Raw genomic sequence first — 19,548 nt, forward strand, 5'->3', positions numbered from 1 at the left:
AATGTAGTCAATGTTAAAAGAGGATAGTATCTTCAGTGAAGCGCTTTCTAATTAGTCAAATCCCTCTAATTCCTGCTATTGTCTCAAATAGATACCAGTGCAGTACCCATTTTTAAAAGACAGATGCTGTACTAATAAAGGAAAAGGCACACTTGTCAAAAACTGCAATGAATCTTTCAATCAAAGTCATAAAGAATCATTAACTCCAGAAAGTTCTATAATTATTTTTAATTTCTGATGTATTCCTCAGACTCCAAGTTGAAACAGCATGAAGGTACCACTTTGCTACTATTCAGATTTAGCCGTGAGCTCTGAAACATTTATCATCACTACCAAAAGGAATTGTGTTCAAAGCCTACACTGTTATTATGTACAGTAGTTCTCAATGTAATATTTTGGCTTTAGAGAAGATTACCATAAAACTTGATGGGACCACTCATTAACATACAGAACACTTGAAGCCAGAAAAAGTCTTCAAATACATTTTGGAAAATAAGATTGCTCTCATAAGATGAGACTGGTGAAGAAACTTCTTCTCACATGTATGAAAGGGTTCAGAAAGTAAAGAGTGCCTAATTACCATTTCTACAATTTTCTAGGACAGCATCACTCCAAATATACTGAAGAGATCTAGTCTTTATCTGAATAGATTATTTCCATTTATTTTTTTAAACCTGCTACTCCATAACAATACCCAGTAGAGACAAGACGAAAATAAGATGACATGTTCTTATTTTCCAATTATCTGCGAGAGTAAAGCATGGCATAAATTTTAATCTGGTGTAGGGCTACAGACAGCTGAGAAACTTCAAATTCCCCTTCTGCTGTACTTTGTAAGAGGTCCAACCCTGCTGTTATCATAGCATGCTATAAGCTTACAAGCAAGAAAGTAGATGCTGCTGCAACAGCAGTTTCATATCAATGCAGAGACTACACAATTGTGGGGGAAGGAGAAAAGTGTTTGCAGCCACAAAAGCCAAACCCACTCAAATGCTAACTACACTGCAGGGGTTAACAACAGATGATACAGGCAAATTTCTCAGGAGTGCCACAAATGTGTCCCAGAAACTGGCTCATTTGGGTTTTGTCTATAAAATGAGCACTGATTAATCCAGTACCAGTTGTGGCTATACAGCTCATCATATCCAGAAATTAGTTTAACATGCTAGATAGCCCAGATATTGGGCAACCTGAGGATGCCCAATCTGACAGAAGAGTAACATGACACCATTCAACCAAAACTATCAAAAGCCAGATGAATATACATACACTCCATTTTTAGAGAATCTGCAAGTACCATTATAGTGCTATTGCTTCAACTTGAGCACTTAGAGCAGTGCTAATATTACAAATCAAATATTTAATAAACTAGAAGACATAATACACACTGATGAAAAAGTGCCTGGCAGAAAAGATTACACGGGCACAATTTCACCATTTTTCTAATATTCCATTATCAGAGAACACTGAAACTATACCCTAGAGATTAATGCAAATGAAGACTCAAAAGTATCTGCACAAGCTGCCAAAATATCTTATAATTCAGAGTAAAAACAATTATGCTACAACATGTTTAACATAGAGAAAAAGTACTCAACCAGAATTTTTTAAAATGCAGTACTACAAACATTGGAAATTTTTTTTCTTTCATGTCTTGTAACCAGAAACTACATATATTGTTAAGAATCCACAGTTACATTTAGGAACTGAATTATTTCAAAATTTTTATCTAGACAGTTGTGAATTCCAACAATAAAACTTATTGCACTTCATTATGCAGTGGTCATCTTCTCCCCTCTGTCCCAAAAATGTTATTAAATATAAAAGCAATATTAGGTATATACCTCAAATAATCGTAGATCAGCCGGAACTCTGTCTCCAACTGACAGGCAGACTGTATCACCTGGGACTAAATCTCTTGCAAGTGTGTGTTCCACTCTGCCTTCCCGTACACTGTCGGTAAAAACATGAAGTGCACAAGAACATCTTTCCTGGCATTTTGTCAAATAAAAGCATTCACACTGTTTATTATCCACTGCAGTGTTCAGAGTTACTGGTTGCAGCAAAATACCATTTCTGTTTTGCTGCTTGTTTCTCAGAAGTTACACATTAGTAGTATCATTTGAAGTGATGAAGGGGCAACAAGGTGGAGTAATGTTTTAGGCCCCTACAACAGTCTTTAAAATGAGCAAAAGCAAAGCGCCTTCTGTGTCAGCATAACAGCTTCGTATAAAGGCATAATGATCATTAAAACCTTTTTGTTTTATTCATTTCAGATTGAATTTAATATGACTTAATTTAGAACTGAAAGGACAAACAATTCCATACCAATGGCATTCTGGAGGCACAAGTTTACTAAGCTCCTCAAGAGACTTTTCTGATCTGTACTCCTGCGGAGACATTAAAAAATAAAGCAGATAATATTTTAAAAACAAGTAAAAGTTAAACAACAATAAGATATAGCTAAATGTACTGATATTTATCTTATTAGCAAAGTTGTATTAAAGTAATATTCCAATCGGATAAGAGATGCCCTTCAACAGTTCTATATTATGTACTTTAAAAAGCAAATACCGTCCAAACACTGAAAAATGTACAGATTTAAGAATTTGCCTACATGCATTTCTTCTGAAAGAATAGTAAAGGTCCTTTACATTTTCCTTCAATATCTTCAGGGCTTTGTAATACTTGCAATAATGCTTCTAAACTCAGGGATCAGACACTTTATTAAGTTCTGCAGTTTAATGGGTTAGTATCAAAAATATTGTGTTCATGCTCTGAGCCCCAGGAGAACTAAAGTATCACAACTCATCTATAGCTCAACAGATTACAGAATCAGGGTAAACAAAGACAGAATGCACAAACACAAAGCAATTTTGGTTTAGGCATACACTGTGTATAGCTGTGTATCTATAGAATGAAAAAAAACATCATTATTTAGAAAATTACTTAAAGATAACTATTACTTTTTGTAAAATTTCTGTACAAAATTCAAGGCAGAAGTACACTTTATATGAAGTTAAATATTTAAAAGCAGTTCAATGTTGTTTATTCTGAGTGCTTCTTTACAAGTACTCTTTTATGGCTGAGTATAATACCCATATAGACGCATAAATGTCAATGTAGTTAAAGCAGGACAAATCACACACTTTAGAAAAGGCAAAAGACTCGGATGAAAGCACTAGAGCTCTTTACTTAACCATTCACAGCACAATGCATCAAGACAACCACTTCAGTCTTATAAATAGTTTACATAAGAGCAATAATCTTACTTGGACAAGCGCTGTCTTACCTGAACGAAGGCAACTGTAACAACAATGAGTATTGCCTGCAAGGAAACAAAAGCAGGTGAGATAAAAGAATTCCAAATGGCCATAAAAGTAAGTGATAATATTTGTTTATTTAGCACAAACTAGCAATATGATTTGGAAACAAACTTCTTCATGTTAAAAATCACTCTTTTTCCCTCTGGTCTGTTATGAAAGTGATGCCATTACCTACTTATGTCTGCTGTAGTGATGTCCAAGAACTCAATACCCTGATTTTACTATAAATAAGTTGAATAACTAGATAGCAGTATTGAAGAAAAACTTCCTCTGCTCTATGTTTCTAAAGAGCAAGAGGCAGCACTGGAGAGAGATCTATAATATAAACAGAAAAATTTGTCTGCACAAAGTGTGAATGGTGTTCTCTGTGAAGAGAAAAAAGTTTAAAGGAATGACGTACTTAACCAGATGTGGTTTGATTCAAATAACCAGATAACCGAAGGACTAAGAATGAAGACTAGAGGTAAGGTAGCAAGCTGAAAAACAGGTCTGGAGCCATAAAATAATCCAGAAAGGGGAAAACAAGAGAAGAATGAGACTCAAGAACTCTGCCCAAGACTCCCGAGGAGTGAGACAGGACACTGGTTATGCTCCAAAAAGCCAAGGTCCCAGAAATCCCAAACAAAAAAAGAAAACAAACAAACAAACCTGCTCATCAGCAATAATCCAAGATAAGAACTAAGGCCTCAATAGCAGATCTTCACATTCCCCCATTTCACTCACAACTCTGGTCACAATGCATCAACATAAACACCACGGACGTTCTAAGCACGTGATGTGAAAGTGAGTGAATGGAAAAAGCTACCACAGGAAGTAACAAAGATCTACTTTGTGTAAAGTGAGTGTCATCTTCCCCTTCAACACATTCTCAAATGGATTTTTATGACGTTAATTGAATTTATTATTCAAATTGAGTTGTTACACTGATTTCTTAAAAGAACCACAACAAAACATCCATTAATTAAGACTTTAAAGTACACACTGCAACTACTACAAAATAATCAAGATATTACCATTTTCCAAGAGAAAAATCTCTAATGAATCCAGTATATCTGCCTTATTTGTGACACAACATTAGCATCATCAACTGAATATTAGGAAATAACTATATACATTCCACCTTACCATGGAATATTTCCACTGCAGCTACATAGGTTTCTATTGGAGGCAATATTATCTTCTACAGTTCCTGCTACCTGACCCAGCTTTGCATTCCCAGCCTCACATCAGCCTCTCTGCTTGTGTCTACGTGCAATGGCTTCCATCAAGAAGCCAAATAACCCCCAAATGGGAAAAGGTCTGTAAATCATTTTTTTTCAAGTTTTCATCAGTTTCCAGTCCAGATCAAAAAGTTTTACAATACATTTATATCAGCAGAGCTAAAAAAGACGGCAAAAGCTGCTCAAGCCAGCACTGCCACCAAAATAAATGTCATTGATCTTCGGCAGAAAATTAGTTTTGTTGCTAAGGCTCTGAGCACAAATGTACAGTCACAGAAAAATTGCACTATAATCTGAAAATGAAGTAAAGCAAATATTCACTAGGGAAAAAAGTATGTATTAATAAAAACAAGACTAAATTGTAGGTTAGTCAGACGTTATATCAAAAGCACAGTTGATGAACTTTAACTCAACCACATTTTTTCTCCATGTTTTAAGACACCTCTACCAATGTTCCATGTTCAAGATTCCTCTCAGGTTGTAGCACAGAATGCAGAAATTACTACTCACACTAATTGCCTTGTTCTTTTCTCATTGCCTTGCTAAGAGGGTTAGGAAATAAAACTTAAGAGCACTAACCATGAAAAACATGAAATAATTCAACTTTCAGCCACAACAATAAATTTCATAATACAAGACTTAACTTAAATCAGACTTACAAACGCAACAGACCATTCCAAACTAACACTATATTCAAATTCAAAATTGCATGGTCTTTTTTCTTGAAGAAGACACACAGTGTAGTTTTCTTTGGAAGACAAATTTTCTACAGAATCAGAAGGGTTAGGAGCAAACCTCCAGTTATCTTGAATTAATTACAAAAATAAAACTCAAACACAAAGAGTTCAGAGATTAGTCAAGGCAAAAACCAGCCATAACTTGCCCCTGATCATGCAGAAATCCCTGTTTTCAGCTTTATCACCTATCACCCCGAAAAGGTCAAAGGCATTATTATTTTGTTCTCTGTGTCATTTGCAATGACAAATATTTATCAGTACTATATTTGCTCACAAGTTCAGCACCCTATTTAACTGCAAACTTCTACCAAAAAAAACTCCATAATTTCAACTTCTATCTTCCTTTTGCTATTTCTAGAGGGTTCAGGTTACATTTCTTTTTCATGTTTTAAAAGATTACTTCTTTCAAGTAACTTCATAGAAGGCTTATGTTCATTTCAATTTGAAATTAAAGCATAATTTAAGACAAAAATTACATAGAAGACACCAAAATTTGCTCCTCAGAACAAACACCTAAAGACAGGTGTTTCAACCACCAACAAAAGCGTAAAGATGCAGCCAAATAATAACTAATAGATGATGTATTGTGGTACATATTACCGCTAGTAGTTAAGAAAAAAAACAAATCCAGTCACAAGCTTAACAGATTTAATGACAGCATACAAATCAAATTCATTAATTAGAATCAAATGACACCATCCCACACTGGCATTCATGCGATGTTGAAAGCATATGTGGTCGCACATTCAGAAATACTCTCAGAGATGATAAAATTTTAGTTCCTTACCACAGTGATACTGACAGCATCATCAAACTGATGCATTAAAACACTGATGACTGCAGATGCCAGGAGAAGCATAATAAGGGGATTTTTAAACTGAAATGAAACAGAACAGTAATTCAGCAATACTCTTGACTTGTTTAGTCTACATCTCAAAGCACATCTGAGCTATTTTTTGAACATATTATTCTATCATTAAAATATTTCTAGCCTACCAGTGCAAACAAAAGCTGATTCTGTACAGTTCAGATTTTACTTGAGGTTTTTTATAAATATCAAAGTCCTTGAGTAGACCACACTGAATACATAACAGGAGAACAGTGTTCCTTACATTTCTTGATTCGCATCTAAGGTAACAATAATAATGTCCTGTATTTGTTTGTACTGTATTTAAACACACAAAAAGAAACCTGAAATATATCCAAAATGCCCTTGAGGTAACAAGCTGACCCTGTTCCCAGAAAGTGATCATTATCAAGTCAGCACTGTATTTCATAACGTTCAATTTGTTGGGTTTTGTTTCACAAGACAAAAATTTTCCTTTCAGATCATACAGTTTACTCAGATTTCTAAGACCAATATAAAGGATCTTGCTTCTACATGACAACTGGTTGCTAACATGGCCATTTTTTGAGAAATCTTACAAAAAAGAACATTCCTACAACTAAGCGAAGAATAATCTAACAGCACACATGATAAGCACATTCAAAGCAAATATGTATCTTAATAAATCCTAACTAAAATAGACTTGGATAATACACGTTAGAAGCATTCTGATGCATCTGACTAATTTGACACTACACGTGGTAAAATAAAGCATTAATGCCAGAAGACAGCTAGGATGTTCCCACTGCTATCACCAGCCCAGTGCTGACAATCTTTTTAGTCACTCCCAAGTAAAACAGTTTCTCTAAAATTAACCACCTACTACTTCAAGGTTTACTTTAGAACATAACTGGACTGCTGCTCAGACAATGTGCACGAAATACTGACCAGAGTGGTTAACATTAAAAATAAATTAGAAAAATCAGCTGTGTGAAAAGTTGCTGTAAATATCTTGTGTAGCTGGAGGACGGGGCGGGGGGTGAGACAGGAGAAAGTATTGATACTTTCACACCACTCTGAAAAGCCACACATGCTCATATATATGTGTGTGTATATATATATATATATATATGTGTGTGTGTGTGTGTGTATGTGTGTATATATATACATAAAAAAATCACACTGATAGGAAAAAAATAGACACTTTACTTCCGCCAGTCCTTCTTAACACCAGAATCAAGGCTGGCCCAAATCCCACCCTCAGTTCAAAGGCAGCGATTTTTCTTCATAAAATGTCCTTTGTCTGTCAAGCTATCCCCACTTCATGTTCCATTTAAATATTTACCAACAGTTCTAAGCATGAGTGTCTGACCTTAGTGTGATCCATGCTCAAGCCTTTGCCTACAGGGAACTTTATTTTGCTTCTCCAGCCCTCACGCTAGTTATGAATGGTACCCTTCGACTAGTTATGAACATATATTCAAGAACAAACTGTGATTAAAACACTAACATGTACCCAATTAAAAGCTTTTTCAATAGGTAAATTAGATACAAATTATAAAAGTCACAATCTCCTATTCTGCTAGAGTTTCCTCACTTTAATCAGAATATGTTCATGCACATAAAAGCTAAGTAATAAAGAGCAAAACTAGTGACAAGTATTAAAACCAAAAAGTAGAAAGGGCAAAAATTGTAACCTGGGAAATATATTTTTTCCACAGTGGTTCATCTTCACTAATATCAAATTCATTCCATCCATGGAATGCCCGTCTATGACAAACTTCACAGTTTTTTAAGCCATTCTGAAGATTCGCCTATTAAAATATGCAAAGAATAACACAGTCAGCAATTATACTGGTAAGCTAGACTTCAAAATAAGATTTCAACACCAAAATATATAACCTTAGATTATAAAAATGGGGCCAACATCAGAAAAACAAACTTAGTACTCATGTTTGTATGACAATAAAAGCTAATAAATAATAGTTAAATAAATAATAAAACCACTATTATTTTAAAACTCAATTTGGCAGTACTTAAGAGTACTTCAACAAAAAATTCACAGAAGAACTACAGAAGCAGATGCTGGTTCATATCTCGAAATTATTGTTGATCTTGTCTGCAGAAAACTCTTCAGCAAGCCAAACCACGGGCATAGTTCAGACTTTTGAGGATTATGTCAGGAGTTCAGTTATGCGGCCAAATGCCACGGAAGTAGCTTCGAAGTCTGGAGTTGTCAGTGACCAACATTTATCATGGTGTACTCCTCAAGCAGTCAAGCATACAGAAAATCAAAAAATATCATCTATCACGAAAATTAACCCAGATTCAGTGGTTCGTAAATCTGTCAATGGGTAGCTTTCTCAATCCTGTTCCTCCACTTAAAATGGGAGCTACTGAAATAAATTAAGGACGTTAAGGATTCCTTAGAGAAATGGACGCAATTGCTATGAAAAACAGAGCAGAATTTTATAGGAAGACTGACTCTAGAAGTGTTATTAACAAAATGCAATCTTCAAAGCATACAGAAATCTGACCATTTTCAAGTTGAATCTCAACTCCCCTTCAAAAAACTTGATTATTTTGAAAACATTAGAGATTATAGCACTTTAAGTAACAATTTAAAAATCAACATGCTTTTAGAAGTAGACAACAGTTAATATCAAACTGCGTGACAAAGCATAGACTTTCAATGACAAGATCTGTGCTTAAGAATATCAAACTTATTGTTTGGTAACATCAGAGCATTCTTAAGAGATGCAAAATCACTTACTTGCAGAATGCTTGCAACTTCATCAACTGGCAATTCACTGGCTTTTTTTGAAGACAGTACAGGAATCATTGTCTCATTGCCACCATCAGGGATTTTTTGAAGACGTGCAACCTAAGAAACAAAACCAAAGTCTGAAGGGAAGGAGAGCACTAACATTTCATTTCAAACAACATAAACCAGAGCAATGAAGTAGTAATGCCATTAAAAGACAGTTTTTGATAACCACGTGCTCTTCAAAAACAGCCTGCAAATTCAGCTTATTTTCACACAGTACCAACTGCAATAATAAAACAAAATACTGGACATGCAACTGCAAAGACTAATTTCTGTAACCATGTGTTAAGTGATGACAAAGATCCTAACAGTTAAATATATTAATAATCCTTTAGCTCATTATCATCAATAGATGGTCAGAAAGTAATCACTCCAGATAAATGTCACTCCCTGCCCTTACTTTCTACTCATTAATAAAGGTGATCTAAGCAGGCCTAGTTACTTTTTCTTGTACACAAAGAATAGAAAAATAATATTAAGAAAACATCAAACAAGAGCACAGCACAGATGCAAGTGAAGTCATAAAACTTGACTACAGTACAAAACCTTCAAGTCAGTGCTATAAAAAGGAACGTTTTCCTGTAATTTTAGGAAGTTAAAATTTTATGACCTGCAGAAGAGTGCAATAGCAACACTGATCGCACAGCTCAGCACTGCTCTGACATTTAATGAAGCTTCCGAGTTTCTGCATTCTTGCTTATTAAATGAGAAGCTGGATAGTTCTTCTTCCCCCTCACTACCTTACTGCAACCACAATCAATATCTCATTCATCTTTCCATATACACATCCCCCCCCCTCCACTAACTGGAATACACCAAACATGCAAACATGCACACCACAGAAATGGTTTTCCTATTATACTTGCACAGAATTTAATAGGCAGGTTTATGCTTTTATACAAGAAAATAATTATTTTTTAATCTCCTCTATGGATGCTGAGACTTAAAATATAAGATAAAGTACTTGAAGATGACAACACATTAAAAGATTCCAGCATTTTTATGCCCTAAGAAAGGTATAAGAATCTTCATTTCCTATATTGCACACTGTTTGCCATGTATTCAAATATGATAACCGAGATTAATTCAACTCAATATTTGTTCTTCTACCTGCTTACCTAAATAGACTCCACAAAGACTTCATCCCGGGGAACCAAGAGAACAATGAACAAAGGTGAAAGTGCTACAAGTTGGAACCCACATGCTTTCACTTTTCAAAAGAAACCCTTGGAAACCAAACCAACCAACAAGACTTGCTCCTCATTGCAGCTCTAAGAAAGCAGCTCTAGAGAATGAGAAGAAGAGCGGGGTGATATGTGGCACGGGTTTGATCTCTTGGGTGGGGGGAATGGCTGAACTGCACCTTAACACCGTGTCTACTGGCCTCCAAAGAGATGGAGCCCCTTGGACCCCACTCAGCTTTCTGCAGCCTGAAGCCAACAGGACTGAGCAGCTGGAGTGCAGCTCAGCGAAGGCCCAAGGACAAAAGCTCAGCCACATCTCCACTCCAGTTCCCATATTTCATTCCACTGAGAAAGCTTTGTTTTGTTCCTTACTATCCTTTTAATGATGCATTTATGTAAAGACCAGAGCTGGAAAGTCTGTGGACAAAATGTGTGACTTAAAGATGCTTTAGTGTTGGTTAGGTACTTACTGAAACCTTAAGTATACACACTGATCTAAGTCTTCTGCAAAATGATGGTGAACACACATTATTCTACACGATTACCTAGCAAATTAGCATTTTCAACTAGTTTTACATGTTTCAAATTAGACAGGAAATTGGATCAAAAGATATTGCAGGCATGGTTCAAAAAAATTACAGACTTTTCTTTCTCAACATCTTACGTATTTTAGAAGAATCACTGCTTTCAACATCAGAAGAAAAACAAAATCGCAATTATAATTCTATTGCTAACAAAGGGTTTCCTTACAAAATCTGATGATAACAAGGCCTTACACCACCATGGTTTCACTATTCTGGACCAGAGGGACATACATTTGCTCCACAGTCTAAGGTTCCTTGGAGCGTACAGCATCGTAAGATTCCTGCTCCAAAACAGAACTACATTAAAGCAACTTAAGCTGACCAGAATAGCAACAGAATAGCAGGTATTTTGGTTAGGACAGACAACGTGACCCTAAACCTTCCAAAATACTCTATGACACGTACACATTCAGTTCTCAAACTTCATCATGGGAGTGATGCATCATCACAACCATTCTTAGTCTTCCACGCAGACAGGAAAACTTTGGCTAAATGTACCACTACTTCTACCAGCATCCATGGAGCACTTGATGCTCACGAGATCCAGTCCCTAGGAAGAAAGAGTTTTATTTAAGTCTGCTTTGCAGAATCTTCAATACGTGTCATGCCTATCTGCAGGTAACAAATGAATTCTGCCACTAAGAACATACACAGTTACGGATGCTGTTGAGGCTACACATACAAATCAATATTAAGTATAATCACTTCAGTTCTCAGTAGATTGCTATTGGAGATGACTTTTCGTACTTTAAAAGTTTGTAGTCCATTTTCTTTGGATTTTAACCTTACTTGTCATTTTTCTTCAATCCCAAACTTTCCTAAGCCAAATTTTGCTACAATCTCCTCTCCTGATAAAACACTGTACAGAATTACTAGCTCATGTTATTTTCTTTAAGGTTTCCTGTCCTAAGTACTATCTCTTGGTTCTCACTGAAAAGCGAGAGGACATTCATGGTATTAGCTACCAGATGCCAGTTCAGGGCTGAAAACCATTAAGCCTAAGTGCTGCTTCAAAATAAACCACGAAACACATTATTTTGACCAAGATGACTCCACATTCTGAACAAAAATGCTGAGCAACCAAGCTTTCCCAGTAAGAGTAGGCAGAACAAAAAAACCTGACAACCATCACAATTTTTAGTGCTGAGAAAAATCTTTTTCCCTATACCAACTGACATGGCTGCTAAACACAAATAATTTCAAAAAGGGATATGTAACTAATCATTTCCCTAATATTATCAATCAGGGCTTCAGAAAGCTTAATAACAAGCTTTTAAAGGATATTTTAATAAGTTAAATATCCTTCAACAGAAATATTCCAATACTCTTAGAGATCAGGCTTTTCCAAATAAATCTTCATTAGCATGGTGGAACTCTGCTACAACAAAGCCTATTTTGACCGCCTTTTTGTGACAGACTCAAAGAATCTTTGATTTTGAATGTGTTTCATTCATATTATCTTCTGCTTCTACAAAGAACATTGTACTGTATGCAATAAAAAAAGAATCTACAGAGAAAATCTGGTGTAGGATTAGAAAAATAGAGGCTCAGAAAGTCTGTTTATAGCCGGCTCCTTTCTCTAAGGCAAAATTACATATCATAAGGCAATTCTGGATGGATTCTCACCTAACTGCTCAAAAACCTCTACAATCTTTGTAAACTGCACTTGTAGTTCAGGAAAGAACAGTTTCAAATACCTAACACTTTGCCTCGGATTAAATGCAATTGCTTAGTCCATGAGAAACTGATCACTGTTCCCTTCATCATTACCATCCAAAATATAAAGCAAGTTACCCCAACAGATTTAGATCAAAAAAGCTAGTTGGAAAAAGTGCTTGCTATCTGCTGAAACACAATAACCATACACAAGCAAATAATTTTGTCTTTCCTATGGATTACTTCTACAAAGCAAGGGAAAGATTTCTTATTCAATACCGTCAGAAAGTGCTCTCCAGTCCTTTGCGCTGCTGCTCAGACCTACAAACTGGAAACCTGGGCTTCTGCATCACCTTTTAGTGTATCCAACAGAAGTTATCCCCAAAATCACAGTGTTCTATATTAAAGGAGTCAACCCACATATAACAAGATGTCTTCACATCCTATGCCGCAATTAAATTTCAAGCAACTCTCATTCGTACCTTAAAACACTTTAGCACCTCATTGTAGGCCAAGTTTTTATACGGTTAATTGGGCTAAGAAATTATACTGGCCGATGTTTCTATATCAGACGGGCAGCACGTACATGACTGCTGAAATTTTTGGAGCCACAACTACAGCGTCCCATTCCCTGCTTGCAGCTAAATCTCCCAAGGAACAAAGCAGCAGGATGCTAACTAACAAAAACAAATAGCTGCCTCAGGAAGGACTTTTCTTGGACCACTTCCAACATACACACCACCATTTCTAGGCCAAGAAACATGCATCAATCATACAACCACGGAACAGTGACCAAAGTACATTTATCAAAATTAATACAAATTAGTCTGGAAGGCTTACACTACCAGAAATTCAGAGTTCCCCTGTGTTCTCTCTAAAGGAAAATTCTGGTTAATAGTAATGTCTGTTTCTTCTTCTTCATACACTACAAAATTCTGCCCACCCTCTTACTACCATGACCAATACCAAGTACCAACAACTTACCTTTATCACTCTGTTTCTCAGCTCAGTCCATTATTAACCAGAAGGGCTCACTGATATTTTACAACTGTTTTTAAGGGGAAATTTTGGCTCTGCTATGCACATAATGCAAACAGCAGCATCTACATTCACTGAGAGCTGTCTAAAAAATTCGGAACATTCTCACAGTAAAATTTTTTTTAGTCAAACTTGTGAGCAAAACACTTCAGCTAATTAGCTACTATGAAGTCCTGTAAATGTTATATGTAGTTACTCAGTTGACCTACAAGTGCAAAACACAAAGGTGGTGTAAAAACAAAACTAGCAAGAACAGTAAAATTTATAAAAAGAGATGTTTCAAAAGCAATGACATTTAAGTTGAGGTCATTAAAGAGAAATACTGATTATTTGCGAAATTCTTTTAGAAACCTGAAAGACAAGAACGCATCCGGGTTTGGGCACTCTACTCAGAAAGAGCTGTTTACGCCCCCCACAAGAAGCCTCACTGGCAAACTGCAAGTTAGTAGAGCCAGTTCTTGGGAAACACCGCGGCACAACTGGAAATGTAAAAAGAAGACTGGAAGCATTGACTCCGCACGCTGTCCAGTACTTGCCTCCTAACCACACCATCACTTTGTTCTTAATCTTCCCCTCCATCTGAACAGGTGATTTGGTCCATTTAAATCTACCCCATCAGTCCTTGTAAAACCCAACCCCTTTCAAGTCAACTCAAGTAATACAAAGACCTTGTGACTTGTTTGTTAGTGATCGACCTGTAAAACTATTATTGTACGAGCAGCTAGTGACTCACACTCAGATACACACCTTTGTATCATGGATCCTCTGTGATTACTACTGAATCATGCTGTGTTTAATCAACAGTAAAATGAATGTATACATAATCAATGTGCATTTAATCTTAAGTATATGTACAGTACATAGTGTTTTCCACTTGAAATATTACATGCACCTGCTAAGGAACTGCAGCTTTATTAATGAGATGAGGACATTAAAGCATATTATCCAAGGGACACTTCAAAGCCTACATTCCAGAAAGAACTGCTTTCAGTGATTAATGAATCTGTACTGTGAGTGAAACCCCATGAGAGTATTAGTGCACTCAGAGCAGACAAGATCTACAATGCGTCATGCTCAGGCCAGAGACCCGTCCAAAGCTGTATCATCTCAGGGCGCCCAGCATCAGAAAGGATCCATTATTTTATTACCTACTTTGCCACCACCTTTTCTGAGTTATTATTAGTAATCTGCCTTGCAAGTGTTTGTGCCTTTCTTATCAGGATCCTGAAAGAACCAGCACTTCCTCATCCACTAAAGGAATAAGCTTCCATTTTTCACTTACCTTCCCCACACTGGAAATAATGACAGTGTTCATCAACATAAAAAGGTGTTTCACTGAAGATAAAAAAGATTTACAAGCTTCCCATTTCGTGAATTTTCTGTATGGTCAAACTAGATGTGATGTATACTAAAAGGTTTAGAAAGCTCAGATCGTACTAGGCATGTTCTTCTTCAGTTCTGCACAATTTGGAGACAGGATGGCGGGTGCAGAGGGGTAACAACAGATCAGCTCCTGGAGAAATTTGTGCACATCGCAGCATAATAAAATACCAAGTGCTTACCTCTACTGCGCTGCCTGGCATCCTCAAAGTACACAGGGCTAGAGATCAACTAGATGTCAATGGGCACAGAGGCTGGGGTCTCTGTGTGTGTGCACAGCAACTTTGGAAACGGCTTCTTCTGAACAAACACTCTGAGCTGTGAAAAGTATCTTTAAGGAAAAAAAGACTCTACCCAGAAGGGAAGTAATCCTCTTTTCTGTCAGTTCTGTCAGATATGAAGCATCAGTGCAAAGTCTTGCCTACTCATTGGGACATGGTGGCTAAAAGTTTTGGAGATACATATCTTTAGCCATCTTATGGCCCATCTTCAAGCTCTCCATTTAAGTAGGTCATTGCTCAGCATCATGACTGTGATTGCACAGAGTCACTTTATAGCAATGACCTTAAAAATATCTATTTCACTAGATGTTCCTGCCGTCTTTGCCTCTCCCACTTGTCTAGAAGGCAAGTTGCTCCTGGAACCTCAACACAGGTCCCAGTCGCAGAACAGTGACTGTGTGATGACAAGACACGGGGAAAAAGCCAAGCCCAAAAAGCATAAAAGCACTAGGCATGGTCATTAGATACAGTAAGTCCCGGACCAGCTGCACATCCAGAAGCAAACCCCTGATGCACAGCAGGATTCCAAAAGTGGAGGCAGAGCAGAGCCCTCAGACCATTCTGGAACGAGGAACACCCAACGTGGTTGTGACTATGATGCAACTTCCTCCGTGAAATTCCACCAGATCTTAACAGAAATCACATATCCAGCTAAATTCACCAAGTTATGCCAATAGAAGAAGCATGTGGAAGTAACTGAGTGTGGTGGATACACATTTAATAAAATAAATAAAAATCAGGGCAACCAAGTTCACAAACTCTAAATGCAGACAAGTCACAAACATACCCTGATTAAGTAATTTTCATTTCTTTAATGTCTTATTCTTGTATTTTGAACTAATTTATTTATATTTTAATGATGTCCAGAAAATCTGAATTTATATTCAGGAAGGCTTCACCTATACCAGCTGCACTGAGATAGCTGTTCATACCTCATATATGACTAAATCACAAAGACTGATTACTTCCCATACTCTCAACACACAATTTCTCTCATAATCCTCGAAATCCTGTAAATTTACATATGAAAAACACGTTAATATTGTGACTGGCCAATAAACCATTATTAACAGAAGGCTCAGAGGAGACGGGCAAGGGCGATGCACCCATGAAGCTCAGGAAATCACATAGCATGGGACTAACCAGAGCTGTTGCAAAGAGGCAAACCTAATCTCACCACAGCGGGGACTGGAAGGTGGCCTTTGCTTTGGATAAACAACTATGTCAGCTGAGTGGATCAGATGGTGGTGTAGATGTTTCTCCCTGATTTCATCAAAAGAATGTGAATGCCTGAGTTAGTCAGACCTGCATGGGAGGACGTATATGTGGCTCAGCCCAACATAGGCACAGAACAAGCAACAAAATTTCAAGGAGTGCAACAGGGTTGAGCTGGTTTCAAGTCACACATCCTTCTTCCAGGAACTAAGGATGACCAGTATCATGATGGTGAGCATATTACACAGACCAGTAACGGGAATCACACCAGTACTACGACAAGTGGCAATGGATACAAAGTGGAACACAGGACATTCCACTTAAATATGAGAAGAAACTTCTCAGTGAGGGTAACAAAGCACTGGAACAGGCTGCCCAGGGAGGTTGTGCAGTCTCCTTCTCTGCAGACATTCAAAACCCGTCTGGACACATTCCTGTGTAACCTCATCTGGGTGTTCCTGCTCCAGCAGGGGGATTGGACTAGATGATCTTTTGAGGTCCCTTCCAATCCCCGACATTCTGTGACTGTGACTGCAACTGAACTGAGTATTGCAATTTCTATATTTTGCTAACTTTAACTTACAAAATATATTGACAACACAGTACAAATGTATCATTCTGCTAAATGAGAAATCCCAAGTAACATTAAATACCTTCAAACACACATACATTATGTTAAACTTTACACCCTTTATACCTGCACTGTCTAAAATAACCTGGCCAGAGAGTATTATACTCTGACAAATACCTTTGTGGGAAATAATGTTGCTTTCTTAAAGCAACAAGTAAAGTGCCAACACTCATTCGACACCAACATCCATGACCGATTTGCAAAAAGAGTATCTTACCTGCCACTGTGAAGGGCTGCCCCCTCACACCCCCAAAAGGTTGAAGTCTGGAAACTAATGAGGCACTTGTTTTCTACCAGGCACTGTTTGCTCAGGAGAAGAAATACTTTTTGAAGGCTTTGAAGTTACTGTCTACTATCTCCATTTGAATTGACTCCTTTAGAGAAGTGTGACTATTTTTCACTTCTGGGGAGACAGCTTCAGCAGCCCTGTATTCTAACATTCAAAGAAATTTGTTCCTATTCAACAGTATTTTAGTTTAAACATTTTACCAGGAGCCCCCACATCAAAGGAAATGCACACAGAAAAGTTCTGTCTCTAAAAAAGCCAGAAGGAAAGAGAAACACTAATCTGCATTAATGAGCTCTCTTTGCAGAGTCATTTCTATCCTGGGAGGTCACATAGTTTCAGCCCCTTGCCATTGTACATTATTTCATAAGACTTTACAGAAAAAGGGCGATATTCAACCTGGCACAGACACCACCTGCTAACCAAAGAGATATAAATACCCAAATTACGACAACAACCAAGCTGCCTCAAAAGCCTGAAAAAAAATGCCTTGTATTCCAGTACTATTTCAGCAGTGCTTAGGACTTCCACTATGGCCAACAATCAGCCATAACACAGAACTGTCCTCCTTGGTACACAACACTTCTGCATTTCTTACTAACTAAGAACCAGAAATCTGAATAATGGCACTGACGATCTTAAATCTCAAGGTTTGAGCAATCTTAAAAGTTGTAAAATATTTAAGAAAGAGATCTATCCTCAAGCACATCTACTTCAGGGAATGTAAGAAAGACTAAGACAATCCATTTAACATCTACATCAACTCTACTATAGTCTATGAAGCTCAAGAACTATTTTCAAGTACTAAAAATATTCCAGTACTAGAAACATCTAAATAATCACTTCTCTGAGAAATACAACTCCACAACATGAAATGCATCTTACTCTTTCAGGATGTTTCTCCATGTCGTCTTTAATTTAAAAAATAGTAAGGAAAGTAAGACATCTAGTTCAACTGAGGCTACCGGCACAACAGTAAAGCTGAGCAATTTTCTGTAATCATAGTATATTCCATGTGGTTATCCTGCAAGCCTTGTGAATGACAACTGCCCATTCTCTAGCTGGAGAACATATTTCACAAAAATAAGGATACCTTAACCTGACTGCAGTGCTGTAGATTGCAGCAGTAAAGACAACAAAAATTCAGACTAAGTGCCGAACACCACGTCTGTCCAAACCACCTCATCTTCCTTTAGCTCATTTCTGTAGTATACAGTTGAGACTTAAGAATGCCCAACATTTCAACTTTGTATTCAATCTCTACAAAAGCTTTTAGAGCATTTAGAGCATTTCTGTATACTCTGGAGGATGTACTATGATGAATTTCAAGCCCGGTTACTGAAAGCCTTGAGATGGTATCAGTTACCAAGAATGCATTCACAGACACATCAGACCAATCTGTATTTATTTCATCACAATATTCAGCTTTGATTCTTCCTGTTAAAAAAAAAAAAATCCTTGAACACTGGAAAAGTCTGCTAGAACATTTCACACATTTGTCATTACTTATTAATCAAAAGAACAAAAAGATACAGAATCCTAAGCACACACTAAAACGATCAAATCAATGTTAGTGTCTTTATGAAAGCAAAATTTCTGTATAATAGCACTGGGTCAGTTCAGAAACTCATCACCCAAAGAATAGAGCACTGACGGCCATACCTCGCTTGACTCCAAACGGCACACATCTCTGCTTAAATCCCAATCCATGTGAAGCCTTTTAGAAATTGAAGGCCAAAAGTGTCTGGGTCTAAATATCAGTCATTTATCTCGCCAGACAGTTGCTAACTTTCTAGAACAGAACATTTAACCTTAGAAATAAGATCATATGGCTCTTCTCCATTGGGCTGCTTCTATCTCATATCACTTTAAAGTGCTGAGCTTCCCAAAGTACAGCACTTGAACAGCAAACACTAATAAAGAATTTAGCACCCTGTGATACGCTAACATATCCATGACCTGCAGACTTGAGTCGCCATATAATTTTACTAAGCAAAAATGCCAATATAAACATTTGCTCAGTATTTATTTATTTAAAATAATGAATGAAGCTCCAAGATTCAATCATTGATTATATCCTCGACATCTATGCATTTGCTTCATAATGTGACAAAATAAAATTCTAATTAAAAAAATCCTGAGCTTACTGTTTAAACCAGTTCCCAGGATCAAGCTCTTGTCAGCGCCAATCTAAACAAAAACATAACTCGCTGCATAATTACTATATTTATTGTAATAAGCTTTCTTATAAGGAGTATCAAGAAAGCAATGACATTGTATTCACCGAGCTTTTTTTTGTGAATTAGGTATGCAGAAAAAGGTGCTGCAGATAATTTGACTTAAAAATATTTTCAAAG

The 19,548-nt window shown here is 36.9% G+C and overlaps 1 protein-coding gene across 1 annotated transcript in view; it reads right to left on the bottom strand.

The window, feature by feature from the left end:
- Positions 1–19,548, bottom strand: part of ATP2C1 (ATPase secretory pathway Ca2+ transporting 1) — a 52,339-nt gene that overhangs the window by 27,143 nt on the left and 5,648 nt on the right. The window contains exons 3-8 of the mRNA XM_080340368.1: positions 8,883–8,993; positions 7,807–7,923; positions 6,071–6,160; positions 3,293–3,328; positions 2,329–2,390; positions 1,845–1,953 (exon numbers count right to left, since the gene is read on the bottom strand). Of these exons, the coding sequence (XP_080196494.1) occupies positions 1,845–1,953; positions 2,329–2,390; positions 3,293–3,328; positions 6,071–6,160; positions 7,807–7,923; positions 8,883–8,993 (525 nt within the window). The remainder of the gene's footprint in view (positions 1–1,844; positions 1,954–2,328; positions 2,391–3,292; positions 3,329–6,070; positions 6,161–7,806; positions 7,924–8,882; positions 8,994–19,548) is intronic.

This window comes from Nesoenas mayeri, assembly GCF_963082525.1.
Source record: "Nesoenas mayeri genome assembly, chromosome: 2".
Taxonomy (NCBI): domain Eukaryota; kingdom Metazoa; phylum Chordata; class Aves; order Columbiformes; family Columbidae; genus Nesoenas; species Nesoenas mayeri.